This window comes from Wolffia australiana, chromosome 14 (assembly GCF_029677425.1).
Source record: "Wolffia australiana isolate 7733 chromosome 14, ASM2967742v1".
Lineage (NCBI taxonomy): Eukaryota > Viridiplantae > Streptophyta > Magnoliopsida > Alismatales > Araceae > Wolffia > Wolffia australiana.
Genome location: NC_135848.1, coordinates 8,535,256 through 8,549,327, shown reverse-complemented (window position 1 = coordinate 8,549,327; position 14,072 = coordinate 8,535,256). Strand labels below are relative to the sequence as shown.

The 14,072-nt window shown below is 36.5% G+C and overlaps 1 protein-coding gene across 1 annotated transcript; it reads right to left on the bottom strand.

Moving 5' to 3' along the window:
- Positions 1-7,502: 7,502 nt before the first annotated feature.
- CCB3 (cofactor assembly, complex C (B6F)) lies at positions 7,503-9,323 on the bottom strand. The gene is made up of 2 exons (XM_078586361.1): positions 9,017-9,323; positions 7,503-8,189 (listed from the first exon to the last, which is right to left on the bottom strand). Exons 1-2 carry the CDS (start codon positions 9,221-9,223, stop codon positions 7,722-7,724), a joined length of 675 nt encoding a protein of 224 aa, XP_078442487.1. The 5' UTR covers positions 9,224-9,323; the 3' UTR covers positions 7,503-7,721.
- Positions 9,324-14,072: the final 4,749 nt, after the last annotated feature.

Sequence of the window (14,072 nt, the reverse complement as noted above, 5' to 3'; positions counted from 1 at the left end):
TTTTTTATCTCCCAATGTAAGAATGGTAGTTGGATCACATAATCTAGACTCTATACTGTATATACTTCTACACAATATAAAATTCTATAAAAAGATTAACTTCAGCTTTAATAAAAACCTCTGACTCATCAACTTTTCATCATATGATTGAAAATATAAATTTGTAATGATGTCCGTTTATTGGTAATTCAAAATATTAACATAAAATACATTTTCATATTTAAAATATATTGAGGTTTTATAAAGGATGTTGCATATGAATTGTACAAGTACTCAAAATAAAAATTTAAAGGATCTATTTGAATGTTTTAATTTAGACCGAACAAGAATATTTACAAGATTTTTATCTCACCATTCTCTAATATTAAATAAATTCCAAAGATGGGGTCAGTCTGATGGGAGGTATTAGGGAGTTAATTTGTTATAGTATTTAGGATAAGAAAATAGGAATGTAAATAGTTTAGAAAAGCAACTAGCATGTGATGAGGGGTGGATTTGGACATGAGGTCTCTCAATTTGAATCTGCACACTCGTGCATGTCTTGTAGCCAGCCAATGGGTGTGAAGATGCATGGTGTATGTGTGAAAAGAAGACCATAGTGGCCTCAGTTGTGCATGGGCATTGACACGGTGGTGTGCGGCAGTGCGCATAAAAATGGTGTTGTAGAGGGTGGGAGTGCATGTTCGTGTGGCATAGTGAGGTGCAGTAGTGCACATAAAAAGTAGATGTGTAATGGGGATCATTGGTGGATTTTGTGGAAAACATATAGATATGGTATGACTCAAATTACTCATCAGTTAGTAATGATGTGTAATGGGGATCATTGGTGAATGTCCTTCTCCAATATCTCCATTTTCCTATCAAGGGATTGAATGCATCTTCTTCATCGAGTCTATCTCCTCCTATATAGAGGGTGGACAATCCTATCTTAATCACTCAATGCACTTACTGCACATTGCTATATCCAAGCTAAGACATGTTTTAATCCGGTGATTAGAGACTTGTACATATCAGTCAAAATATAGCCATCCATGCACAAGATTTCCTTGGTGTGTCAAGTCAGCATACCACTTATATGATTGTGGCATCAATTCATAAGATTGATAAGATTCAGGGATTCATACTGATCAATTTTGCGAACAATCTGGCTAAAGAGCACCCATCTTATGTCCTTATTGTATCCACACTAATGGCCATAGGATTAGTGATATTTATCAAATAAGTAGGATCATGTGTAACTATGTAAGGATAGTTCATTTTCCTTATCAAGTATCTTTTCAATAGGAATATTTAGAATACATGTTTAAAGACTAGTCACCACTAGATTATGATCTCCTTAGAATTCACTAAATCATTTCATGAATTCATGCACATCATTGTAAACATCACATGGGAATAACAAACATCACATAAAACATATTTATTTCACTGAACATAAACATGACATGAGAGTGTAATTGGTTTGATGGCCACATAATATCCATCATAGGGGAAAAGGGATAACTATTTCTTTGGTTTTTTAAACAGACTATTTGTGTATTTAATGACCAACCAAATAAGGAATTTTCCTTGGAAAGGAAGTACTTAAAGGGTCAAGAAAGCTTTTCATAAATTTATGTCCAAGTTGATGAGTCAATCTTGTCTCTTGGGAGAGTTATTAACTACAGCTATTCATTCATAAAGAGGAAAAGAGTATTGTTACATTATCTGAGATTACAAATTTTCCCTTTCTAACTTCTTACCTCATCATTCCTTCTTGTTTTCCTATTGCTTGAGCGATCCAAGGGCTTAATTTTGTTCTTCCTCTTTAGGATGGAGATTTAGGGGGTGAGCAGGTTTAGAAAGAAAGTGTCCAAAGCTCTCTAACTTCCCCCTTCTTGAGGCCCAGTATAAACTTCCTCCTTATCCCAAAGTGCTCTGAATAATGTTCTACTCTTTTTAATTATTAACTTAGATCAAATCAAGCAGGGTTAGTAATGAAATCAAAAAATCATGTCGAGTGGTGCACATAATTTTAGGAAAGATTATACAAGATATACTGATATAGGATGTCCTAAATTAACTCATAATTTTATTATTAATAATTAAATTATAATTTTATATAAATTTAAATTTATGAATTTTGAAAAAACTCATAACTTTTCTGACCATTAATGATTATCATAACGACATGATATTATGATAACTAAATGGCTTCATATCATATAAATTATCCCTTAGTTTACCAAGTTATCATACCAAAACATCTGCAAGGGAAAACTAGTTTATGTTATGGTAATTACATTAAATAATAATATGATGTTCCAAGAAAGGATCTGAAGAAATTAAGATTGATTTTTTCAAATTCTTGACTTTTCTATAAAAACATGGGAAATTAGGTTAAAATTGTAATATTTTATTGATATACTTATCATTTATATAAATTATAACTATGCACTACTATTTTTAACAAATTACGAATTAAAACCTAAAAGGTTATTTACAATTAATCCAAAACATTGGGTTTATAATCTAAAACTATTTTATGGTCACTCAAATGTTGATATGTATCTGTTTCAGGCATTTAGACTGGTGGTAAACCTATTCGAGCACGGAAACATGATTGAATTGGTATAACTTATGACTTTTCAAACTAATGAAATATGACATGATTAGGAGAAAAGTGTTTTCAAGCTTGAAACAAATAGCTTCCCCCTATTATTTTTCCTCACTTAAAAATACATATTTGAGTTAACACTGAAAGCGTCCAAGATAAATAAAGAACTTATATTCATATCTTTAAGAAAAAAATATTATTTTAAAAATTAGGAACTTTAAATTTTTCAAGAGGTATGTCTTGAAATAATTTTAATGAATAGAGAGTCATGCATCATCAAAGACATTGAAGAAACCGGTCATTAATAATAAATGGTAAAAAAATTCATTGTAGTAATGTTAAACTGGACTCTGTAAGGGAGACACAATAGAAATGAGTTTCATTTGAAATAAATAAACCCAAAAGTCATCAATAAAATTTTTACCCAATTCAGAAAGCAGTGGAATCACAAATCACTTATTTTTTTTGTTTAAATAAAAATAATGATGATAAAACTCTAATTTTAAAATAACTTGATCTTGCTTGTGATTGGGCACACAAGCATTCTGCAAATCTAAAAATTGTTGTATGAAACTATGTCTATTATGGCTCAGTGGTGGATTAACTGAGGACAATGGGAAATTTGGAATAAGGAGAGTTTCAAAACAAAATTTCTGTTTACCTTGTCAATCATACTTCTTGATACCTAATATGATGGCAATTTGGAAATATTATTTCCAGTAACCTTTTAGCTAGATTATTCTATCACAGCTAACATGTGCATATAGTCCAATTTTATTTGACACCCGTGAATTCTCATGCAATAATTTCAAATTCCCTTGACATATATCGCACAAGAATATCTAATTATGCATAATTTTATGAATAGTATACATTTAGATTTTATTCCAACCCTTTTGTGAAAAATTCTGTGTGATAGGTTATTGGACTTTGGATGATTTAAATTTGATTAAAACTTTAAATAAAGCAAGGCTTTACTCATGAACGCATTGATTAACTTAAACCCATGTCAAATCATGAATATGGATGATTTATATTAAGAATATAATTAAGATATTTTAAAAAATAGTTACTTTACTTTATCATTTAGGGAAGTCTACAATTATCATTTAGAGATGTATCATAGGCAATGATACAGATACGTAAAATCATTGCTCATAAATAAAACTAAAGTGGATGAATCTTCAATAGTTATTGGCTCAACAAAGTAAAATTCATTGTCACAACATTAAATTATGAATAAAATGAATTAAATTTATGTTTCCTCGTTATATATAGTCCTGCCATATTTTGTAAAAAAGTGAACTTAATCTATTTGCGTAGTCATATACTCAACTATCATATTAGGCTATGTAAAAAACTATATTATTTTGTAGAAAATATAAAAAAAATATGATGTCCAATACATCAGTTCAGGTCCTGAAAGCTTAAAAGCATTTGGGGAGTATTCATATCCTTCCCTCATAGAAATAAATTGATGTATTATAATGTGAGCACATAGTTACTTAAGAATTCATGAAAATTATCTATTACCCACATGGAGAGAATGAAGAGCAAGTTTTACTCACAAGCATAGAATAACTTGGTTTAAACGGAACGAGTGGCATAAATTTGGAATTATTTTGTCTCCTTTTGTACAAAATAGAAAATGATGTAAAAACTATAATTTTATGTTAGGATATTATAAAAGGTCAGAGGGTAAGGTACAACCAAAATATTACATCGGGTATAAACATCCACAATAAATATGAGTTTCTTATTTTTAAATGTTAAAAGAATTCAACTTTATCATCTAAAGTAGGATGGTGTAAAACTAGCATGTCCATAGAAGGAATGACACACCAATACATGCACCATATAAAAAGAAAAGGAGGTTCTAAAAATCAAAGGATAAATTAATTAATCTCAGTAATATACTCATATTTCAAGGAAAAAAATTGTAATATTTTGAAGAAAAAACTGACTTTTATAAAGATTCCTAAATAATATAGGGGTCATATCCAAAGAGTTGTACCAATTGAAAGTAAAATTTTCTTTCTTGCCATGTCTGTATCCACTTATCAAAGATAAATATGATGTATCTCTTATCCAACATATCTTACTGGTTCCAGAATGCATCTCATGAAGAATAATATTATAAACTGTGCTCCATTTTTTAATGATATAACATTTTAACATAAAAGGTATCCTTTTATTGGGGTATTTGACTTAAGTTAACTTAGTTTTAATCATGAATTATATTTTTGGAAAGAATCAGGAATGATTATTTTGACAAACTAAGATTTCATTTATTATTTATATCAAATAGACATTAAATTGTTAACAAAATTAAATGACAAGATACAATGGGAATGAAGTTGGTATGTAAACAATTTTATTGTTGTATTTATACTATGATAAATAAACAATACAGTTGTCTCCTCAGTGGTTGGACATTAAATGAGATCATTTTAATAATGTGGAATGATAAATATTAAGAAGATAATAATTATTGTAATTTAAGATGATAACAATTTCATTATTTACAAAGGGATAAGAAAAGAGTGACACAGTATATAGGATAGAGTAATATGATGTAATTAAATAATGACAACTTTGTTTTGGTAAAGATAGAAACAGAAGAGGAAAAAGAATTAAATAGGCAAGGATATAAGGGAAACAATATCCAAATATTACAAAGAAATTAAGATGTAATAATATTAAGAGTACGAGGAGAGAATAAGATATAAGAAAAAGAAAAGAAAAGGTGGCAAGATAATAATGGAATTCTAAGATGATAGTGAGAAGGTAGCGATGCTGAATTCAGGAGAGAGGGAAAAAACAAAAAAGAGATAATACGAGAGGAGATAGCTAGAATTAAATTAACATGGGAATGAGAGAGCACGAAAATAAATGGAGTTTAATGAAAAAATGGGTGACTTGATTATAAGATGATAATTATGGAGTAATGAGTTAATGTGCGATGTGTATATGATAGTTATATGATGATACCATGTTATGGAGAAGAGGTAGGGGAATATTAGGAACAAAGAGAAGGAAGGACATATGAAGAAGGGAAGAAGATAGTGAGAAATTCATGAGATTGTAGTCAGATGAGATTTAAGAAGATTAAAATAAGAATTAAAAAAGGAAGAAATAACAACATATGAAGAAGATTGCGACCAATTGGGTGTTACCGTTCAAATAACGAATACGAAACTGGATCTCAGAGAACGACATCGGAATTTGTTTCATCCCACTTTCGTTCGTTATAGATAATTTTGTAGGCGATATCAGTTATCTGTTATCGGATAACGATAACGGGTAACAGAATTTTTGCATACGTTACCTGTTATCGTATCCGTTATCCGGGAGCATTTCTCATTTTGAGATTCTTCTGTTTCGACATCTGATATCATGAACGGATGTCGGATATCGAATAATATTACTTATATAACATAATAAATTGTATAATATTACTTATATAGTATTCGTTATTATATAATAGTAGTATTCGCAAATCAAATAAGAGTATGTCTTTCTATCGCGAGAGAGAAAGAGATCGGGAGAACGAGCGACAGTTGGAGATGGAAAGAGAGAGAGAGAGAGAGAGAGAGAGAGAGAGAGAGGGAAAGAGAGAGAGAGAGAGGGATTGGGGGAGTAGAGAGAGAGAGATTGGGGCATAGAGCCAAAGAGAGAGGCCAAGGGAGCAGGAGAGAGAGAGAGAGAGAGAGAGAGAGAGAGAAATTGGGGGAGTAGAGCCAGAGGGAGGCAAAGAGAGTGGGAGGGAGAGACAGAGCGAGCTGGAGAGAGAGAAAGAGAGAGCAAGAGAGAGTCAGAGAGAGGGAGGAAGAGATAACGACTGAGAGAGGAGAGTGCGGGAGAACGAGCAGGAAGTAGGGAGAGGCGGGGAGAATGAGAAAGAGAGAGAGAGAGAGAGAGAGAGAGGGAGGGAGAGTCAGAGAGGGACCGGGAGAAAGAGAGAGAGAGAGAGTGATGGCGAGAGGACCGGGAGAACGCAGGAGAGCAAGAGAGAGCGATAGTGAGAGAGGGAGAGAGATTGATAGCGAGAGAGAGAATGTGAGAGAGAGAGAGAGAGTGGAAGAGAGAGGGAGAGCAGGAGGGTGAGCGAGAGAGCTGGAAGGAGAGCAAGAGACTGGGAGAGAGAGAAAGAGGGAGAGAGAGAGGCGCTTAACGTTATCGGTTGTCAAAAACTGTAAAATGTCATAATCAATATCGTTATCTAACTTAACAATATCAGTATCTGTTTAATGAAATCCATTATTGTCATCCGTTTCTACGTTATCCGATATCGATATCTGCAATCCTTATCGGACATGTTTCAGACTTTTCCATAAAATGGATATCGTGATATCCGAATAACAGATATCGGGTACGGATATCGTTAGTAACACCCTAGTGACCAAGTAGAGAAGTTTGCATAAGATGGAAGAACAGCATTAGGAATATAGTAAGAACTCAAGAGGAAAATTGGATAAATGCATGATTATGAATATAACGAGAAAATAGTTACAACAAGAAGAAGATAAGAAGGTAATAGGCAGAAGGTTGGTGAAAGAAAAGTAGTAGAGAGGCTGAAATTATTAAGAATATAAGAAAGACGAATAAGTGAGAATTAATCAGAAGTATTGGGCATATAGGAAGAAGGTGAAAAGTATGGGGAAGATATCAAGTAGGCAATAGAAAATAGGAATATAGAGAGATGTCGTAAACGGTTAGGTTTGGGCTTTGATTTCAAGATAATTTATTGTCTCTGGCACGCTGTTGTTGTGAAACACGAAAAAGCGTCATAATACTTTTTGGCATCATATTGTTTCCGTAGGTATTCTGAATGCATGTCAGTCCATTCATATATTCATTCAAAGGCCAAAAAATTGAATCAATGAAAATGATCGCTCGCATTAACTCAAGGGGAAAAAAAAAACTTTACTTCAGTGAAACTGAGGAACGTAAGTTTATGATACATCCATACATTCATTTAACCAATAAATATCTGATCCACTCAGAGAGTGAATGACCCTAAGGTACACTGGACAGAATTCATGAGTTAAGAGATCGTCTGACCTTTTCTTGCCGGTTGCATGAAATTCAATAATCTCATAGAAAATCAGACAAAAGATGATAATTAGACTTGCTGGGAGAGGAGGACAAGGAGGCCCTGAGGACCCACTAATATCTCGTTCAAGAAGCTGATCAACCCAAACCAGACAACTGGAGTAACGTCAACTCCCCCAAGTGGTGGAATTACCTTCCGGGTGAGAACAAGAACTGGCTCTGTAGGAGCATAAGCTAAGACATAGGGAAATTTTCCCACAGGTAGCTTTGGGTACCATGACATCACTATTCTCGCTATAAATAAAAACCCATAAGCAGAGAGAAAGGGCCCAATTATGCTGATAGCCAGCTTGGCAGATGAAGGGTCCAGATCCATCAGCAGAAGATTATTCAAGAAATGGGTAGATATGTTTGTCTCCTCCATAGTTGGAGCTGCAAGAACTTCAGAAGGAAGCAACTGGGAAGCTATTAAACTCAGAGAAAGAGTGCTGAGGAGCTGATTTGACTGTCTTGTTTGGGCACTTGTAAGTTCTTGTTCCTGTCACAAGGAACAAAATGATTCATTCGGTCCAAGAAATAACTGTTTTTTTAGAAACATGAAAAATATTTTTATTTAGACAAGACAGTGCTGAGCTTCTTAAAGTGAAGTGAGATATTCCAAAACCCACGTCGTGATTAAAAAATTAGTCATCTCTGGTTATCGATTAAGTGAAAGTTTCAATGTTGATATCTTGGTTGGGATGTGATCCCCCATTTCGAGTTTAGCCTTGGTTCTGTTCAATTGATTATCGTATAAGCATTCATTGTATTTCAAAAACCGGTTTCAAGTGCACATCATTAATCAACTGCGGGTCATTGATTTAACAAAAGTTTCAACATTAATATCTTTAATGGGCCGTGATTTCGCATTTCGATTAGACTAGGACTACAGTCTTTAATCGACTATCACGTAATCATATACTATAACTCAAAAAACGAACTCAAAGCCTAAATTAGAAACCTCCATTACCTAAAAAAAGAACAATAAAGTTCCAGAAAAGGGCCCGTTCTTCTTCATAATTAAAGACGAACTACAAATAGAAATGGCAACCCCTTCAACCTTGAAACCCCATACACAATTATTTTGAATTAACCGGAATCAAACATAAATGCCAGATCAAGAACATAGAAGAAACGTCACATTCTCAACAGAACAATACATTCACATATAGTTCGGCTAAAACTTTACACTGTCGACTTTTCCCTAATCCTAAATTCTCGAATTCTCAATCGAACTCCCAAAAATAATCAACACGACCACAAAAAGAAGTTGATTTCGCCACAAATTATTTCACTCAACTGAAAAATACCCATGAAAACCCATACCTGCGCAAAGAGGCCCCATTTGCGAGGGGAAATGGGTTTCCCCAAAATCGACAATTTCCTGTTCGCCGAAGCAGAACATCGATAGAAATTACCAGAAAACTCAGAATTGAAGGAGAAATAAGGAGAAGAGCTCCGTCGAAGCTGGGAACGAAGACCCAAGCGCCATACTGGAGCTACGAGAGTGATGGCGCTGGTAGAGACGGCCATCGCTCGCCGCTGCTTATCGTCCTCCGCCGCCGCGAAAAAAATCTCCTCTACCGGTGACCGGATAAGCGACCAATATTTACACCTCTTTGATTACCGTCACCGCCGGTGTGGTTCCCCCCCCCCCCCCCCCCCCCCCCCCCTCTATATACTTCTGTTAGGATCGTCCGGGACGTGGACGATGGACGGGACGGGATGATGATCGTCCCGTCCGACGTCCGGAGTCAGTGCAGGGACGTGGACGGACGGCTTTTTCGTCTGAGACCTTCGGACGGGACGGTTTTTCGTCCGAGTGGACGAAAACCGTCCCGTCTGTCCGTCTCGGAACGAATTTATGTCCCGGTTTTCGTACAACCTTGCGGATCGGACGATTTTTATGTCCTGGAAAGAAAAAACTGTCCCGTACTGTGTCCCTGCACTAGTGTAGTTCCGGATCGTCCTGGACGTGGACGATGGACAGGACGAACAAAGATTGTCCCCTCCGACGTCCGGAATCAGTGCAGGGATGCAGATGGGACTGTTTTTTCGTCCGAGTAGATGAAAACAGTCCCGTACGAAGGTCTTGGAACAAATTTCCATCCCCGTTTTTGTCCAACCTCGTGGACGGGATGATTTTTTCGTCATGGGATGAAAAAACCGTCCCATCCGCGTCCATGCATTAGTATAGTTCTGGATCATTGGGGATGTGGATGATGGACGGGACAAACGAAGATTGTCCCGTCCGACATCCGGAATCCATGCAGAGATGCGGACGGGATGGTTTTTTCGTCTGAGTCAACGAAAATGGTCCTGTCCGAAGGTCTCCCGGACGAATTTCCGTCCTGGTTTTTGTCCAGGGCTAAAAAATTGTCCCATCCGCATCCTAGCTATAATTGTGCATAGGCTTGGCAATTTGGCCATGTTAACTTTCTATGGGCCTGTGTCTTCTAGCCAACCTCGTCATGCGTCTAACCCCGCACAGGCCGAGATCGCAGTTTAGCAGCTCTCCGGGCTTGACAAGTTCTCGATGTCGAGCAGCCTTCACCAGCACAGTGGAAGTCGTGAGGTCAGCTCTGGAGATGGAATCCAGAGTAGTATTCGCGAGAGAATTTACAAGGACAGCAGTTCCAATGACCAGGGCCAACCATTGATTGAAATAACATTGATTATGTTGCTAAAAGCAAGCTAGATGCAGTATAATATATGGACCTGTACCGTATAGCCAACCTCGTCACGTGGCTAAACTTGTGCCAGTCGAGATTATAGTTTCGCAGCGCCCAGTCCCCGACAAATGCTCGATGTCATGCAACCTTCACCTGCGCAGCGGAAGTCTCAAGGTCAGCCCATGAGAGATAACACAGAGAAGTAGTGGTCAGAGAATTTACTGGCACAGCAGTTGCAACTAATTGGGCCAACACTAGCTAGGTTCAAAGAACAATAATTATGGTGCTCAAAGCAAGCTTGGTGTAATATTTTATATATGGGCATGTATCTTCTACCAACTTTGTCACATTGCTAAATCCTCAAGGGCCTAGATTCCAGTTTAGCTGTGTACCATCCTTGACAATTGCTTGATGTCCAGCAGCCTTCACAAGCACAGTGAAAGTCAAGAGGTCAGCCCTTAAGAGAGAATGTTGAGTAGTATTGGCAAGAGAATTTGGAAATGCATCAGTTCTGTTTACGATGCTCAGAGCAAGCTTGATGCAGTAAAATATATATGGGCATGTATCTTCTAAACAACATCGTCACACGGCTAAACCCACACAGGTCTAGATTACAGTTTAGCAGTGCTTAGGCATTGACAATTGCACGACGTCAAGCAATTGTCAGCCCTTGAAAGAGAACTTTGAGTACAATACCAGGGAAAACAATTTATTGAAAAAGCATTAGTTATAGTGCTCAAATCATTACTTTTAGTTGGGCCCTCTTCTCCCCAAATAAAGTCCTCTTAATGCTGATCCCTTATCCATTGTTGGATGATCAAAAGACAAGTTTAAAATAGTTAATATCTCTATTTTTACATGTTTGAAATGGTTAGGGATTTTTCCAGTATCATATTCTCAAATAAAATGATTTTAGAGTTAGAATATAACTTTTTATGAATTTTCCAACATTATATCCATGAAGATATTTTTTATTCATAAAATGTATTTTAAAAAAATTTAGTTGATGTTTTATGAATTAATTAAAGGCTCTTCGTCTTAAATTCAATAGGTAAGAGGACTGAATGGAAGAAAAGCAATGAAACCTGATATTGCTACTGAATAACCTCCGATGACTTTGTCAATAATAAACCCCGCAAGTGCCTTTTTATTCGTTCGCCTCTTTAGTTCCATCCAAGCTCGGCTTTGTCTAAATCTTTGTGGAAGAAGAAGTGGTTCACCAGCCACTACATCCAGGGATCTGGTAAGGTCAAATAAGGGTAGTATTTGCATGCATTCTTTGTCTTAAATCTCCTGAAATTTAGCTCAAACACTGCCAAAAATTCTCATTTTACATGATAATTAGTTCAGGCCTTAAACTTTTTCCAATGATTAAAAAGCTGATTTTTTCTACTCAATTGAGGTTTTCATAAATGCACTTACATATATTTTACCAGTTACATGGTTTGGGATTTTTGTTTAGAGGATTTCAGGGATATTTCTAAACCCCACTAGACTCAATGAGTCAAGTGGGATATGAATCTAACAATTTCCCTAGTATGTTGACTTTTCAGGTCAAAGGTTGACTTTTGGTGGTCATAAAATTACGAAATTTTGGGACAAAGTTTCAGATCAAAAGGAGCTATGAATAAAAAGATGCATGCTAATCAGTGGAGTTGACTGAACTAATAGGCCTGTTGTGAAGGAGCTTGAAGAAAACCTTCTAGAAGGTCTTTGGAGGCTTTAAGGATGGTCAAGACACCTGAGGAGGACTCCAGCTGGCAGGTCCTATTTGGAGGAGAGCCCAGGGTTGGATCCAGCCCAGGATTTATTAGGTGGAACGCATCCATCCATCCATTCTAGCTCAAATCCAAGCGCTAGGGATGATTTGCAACTAACTCTAACCAACTTGTCCTTTTTCCTCCAAATTCAACTTGCAGAGAAAGAATCTGATTGGTTGGGGTCTGATCACTTGGATTGAGGCCTCAAGAACTCAATCTTGGACGTTCATCCATGATCCAACCACCAAGAATGACTGAAAAAAATACATGTGACCCACTAAAAGGGCCCCCCTCACTCTCCTTGAGGGTATCCAAGAATTGAGTATTGTTTTGCTCACTTTCTCCATTTGTTGAGCTTGTTCCTGGGTCCACCTTCATCATGAAGGTGCAAGGAGTTTTCTGGGAGCGTCCTGGATCTTGAAGCCAGGGTAGGGAGCTGAAGAGATCGCATTAGGCCCCTTGGATGTGACAAAAAAGGTTCCTCTCTTCTTCTCATTATAAATCCTCTCAGTATTTTCCTAAGTGTTTTTTATCACTTGAACAGATAGCCAACATCCTAAGCTTTCCAACGCCTACTCACACGTGTCAAAATGACTTGTGGAACTCTAGATATTGTCGTTTTGGTCCGCTGCACGTGAGAGCACCTCCGCCGGCGCAACCAGCGACGAGCGCCGAAGCCCAGTGCACAAGTGGGCACTTCCGCCCACGCAATTAGCGGCGGAGTGCCCAAACACTACGCTCACATCTCTCTCTTCCAAATACAACTCTCTCTCATCTGGTTCAACAACTCTGAACCAGATAAATGAATTACAATCTTATTAACTTCAGAATCTTTTATCTCTCTCTGGAGACAATAAAAAATTCCAAAACAAATCTCAAAAATCATTCTCTGTCTAGGCTCTTTATGAAAAATTTCCATACCTAGTAAAAGTAGTATGCATATTTTTTCTCTGAAAATAAACTCTCTTAACAAATAAAAACATTATCAAAGAGACTTCTAAAATCCTGGAACTTAAAATTCATATTGAAATTCATCCTAATTAGCTACCTAGCTCCCTGTGGGATCAACCCTTACTAATTACTGCTGGTAAGGTAACAAATTTGTTGATTAAGTCCATACTGACCTTACAAACGAACTAGTTAGTGATATTTTCATCATCATTTTTGAACCCCTAGTTTGGACCAATCAGGATCTCGCAAAATCATTAAACCTGGAGGCTGCTCGCTCTTTAATCAATGATTCATCGGCCACTAGATCGATGAAGAATCTCTCAAAAATATGCTCTTTGATCAGTGATTCACCAGCCACTACATTCAGGGATCCCTGATTTGTCCTTTGTTTTGTCAAATTTACTCATATACCCCTTTGATTTGTTAAATGGCGATCAATCATCACTTTCCACAATGATTGGCACATCCGATCATTGCAGAAAGATGCCCTTATGGTATTGCAAATTGCGACACAGTAATGGCCAGTTTTGAAGTTGTGACACTATACAATTTCATGGCTTTATTTTTAATTATTGAATGCGTCCCCACTATTTTTGAATCATATCAGTTGGATATTTGGGAGAGTGACACGTCCTACTTCCTGGTTATGTTTTGAATATATGGAGCCTATAAATGTCCATGTTGCATCTCTTCTTGACATGTATAAGAAAGTATGGAACCGTCCGTATTTTATGTATTCCACCAACCTCTATTGTTTGCGTGAACTAATAGTTGAGTACCATAGCAAGTAGAACAGAGTTGTAGCCTGGTCGATTGCTTTGATTACTATGCTAATTTTTTTGAAGGTTAAATGCTTAAATATTTCTCTCCATTGAAGTTCAGACGAGAAAAGAACCATGGCTGCTCAATCTTTCAAATTATCTCAACATTAGTATCATAAAATTCTCTATTCATCTGGTATGGTATTTCATTGTGCCCATAATGAATATATCATGTCCA

Excerpts from the sequence above, each read along its gene's own strand:
- CCB3 (XM_078586361.1), bottom strand. The coding sequence starts at position 9,223 with ATGGCCGTCTCTACCAGCGCCATCACTCTCGTAGCTCCAGTATGGCGC. Across the intron at positions 8,190-9,016 it reads AATGGGGCCTCTTTGCGCAG|GAACAAGAACTTACAAGTGC; the intron begins GTATGGGTTTTC and ends TCCTTGTGACAG.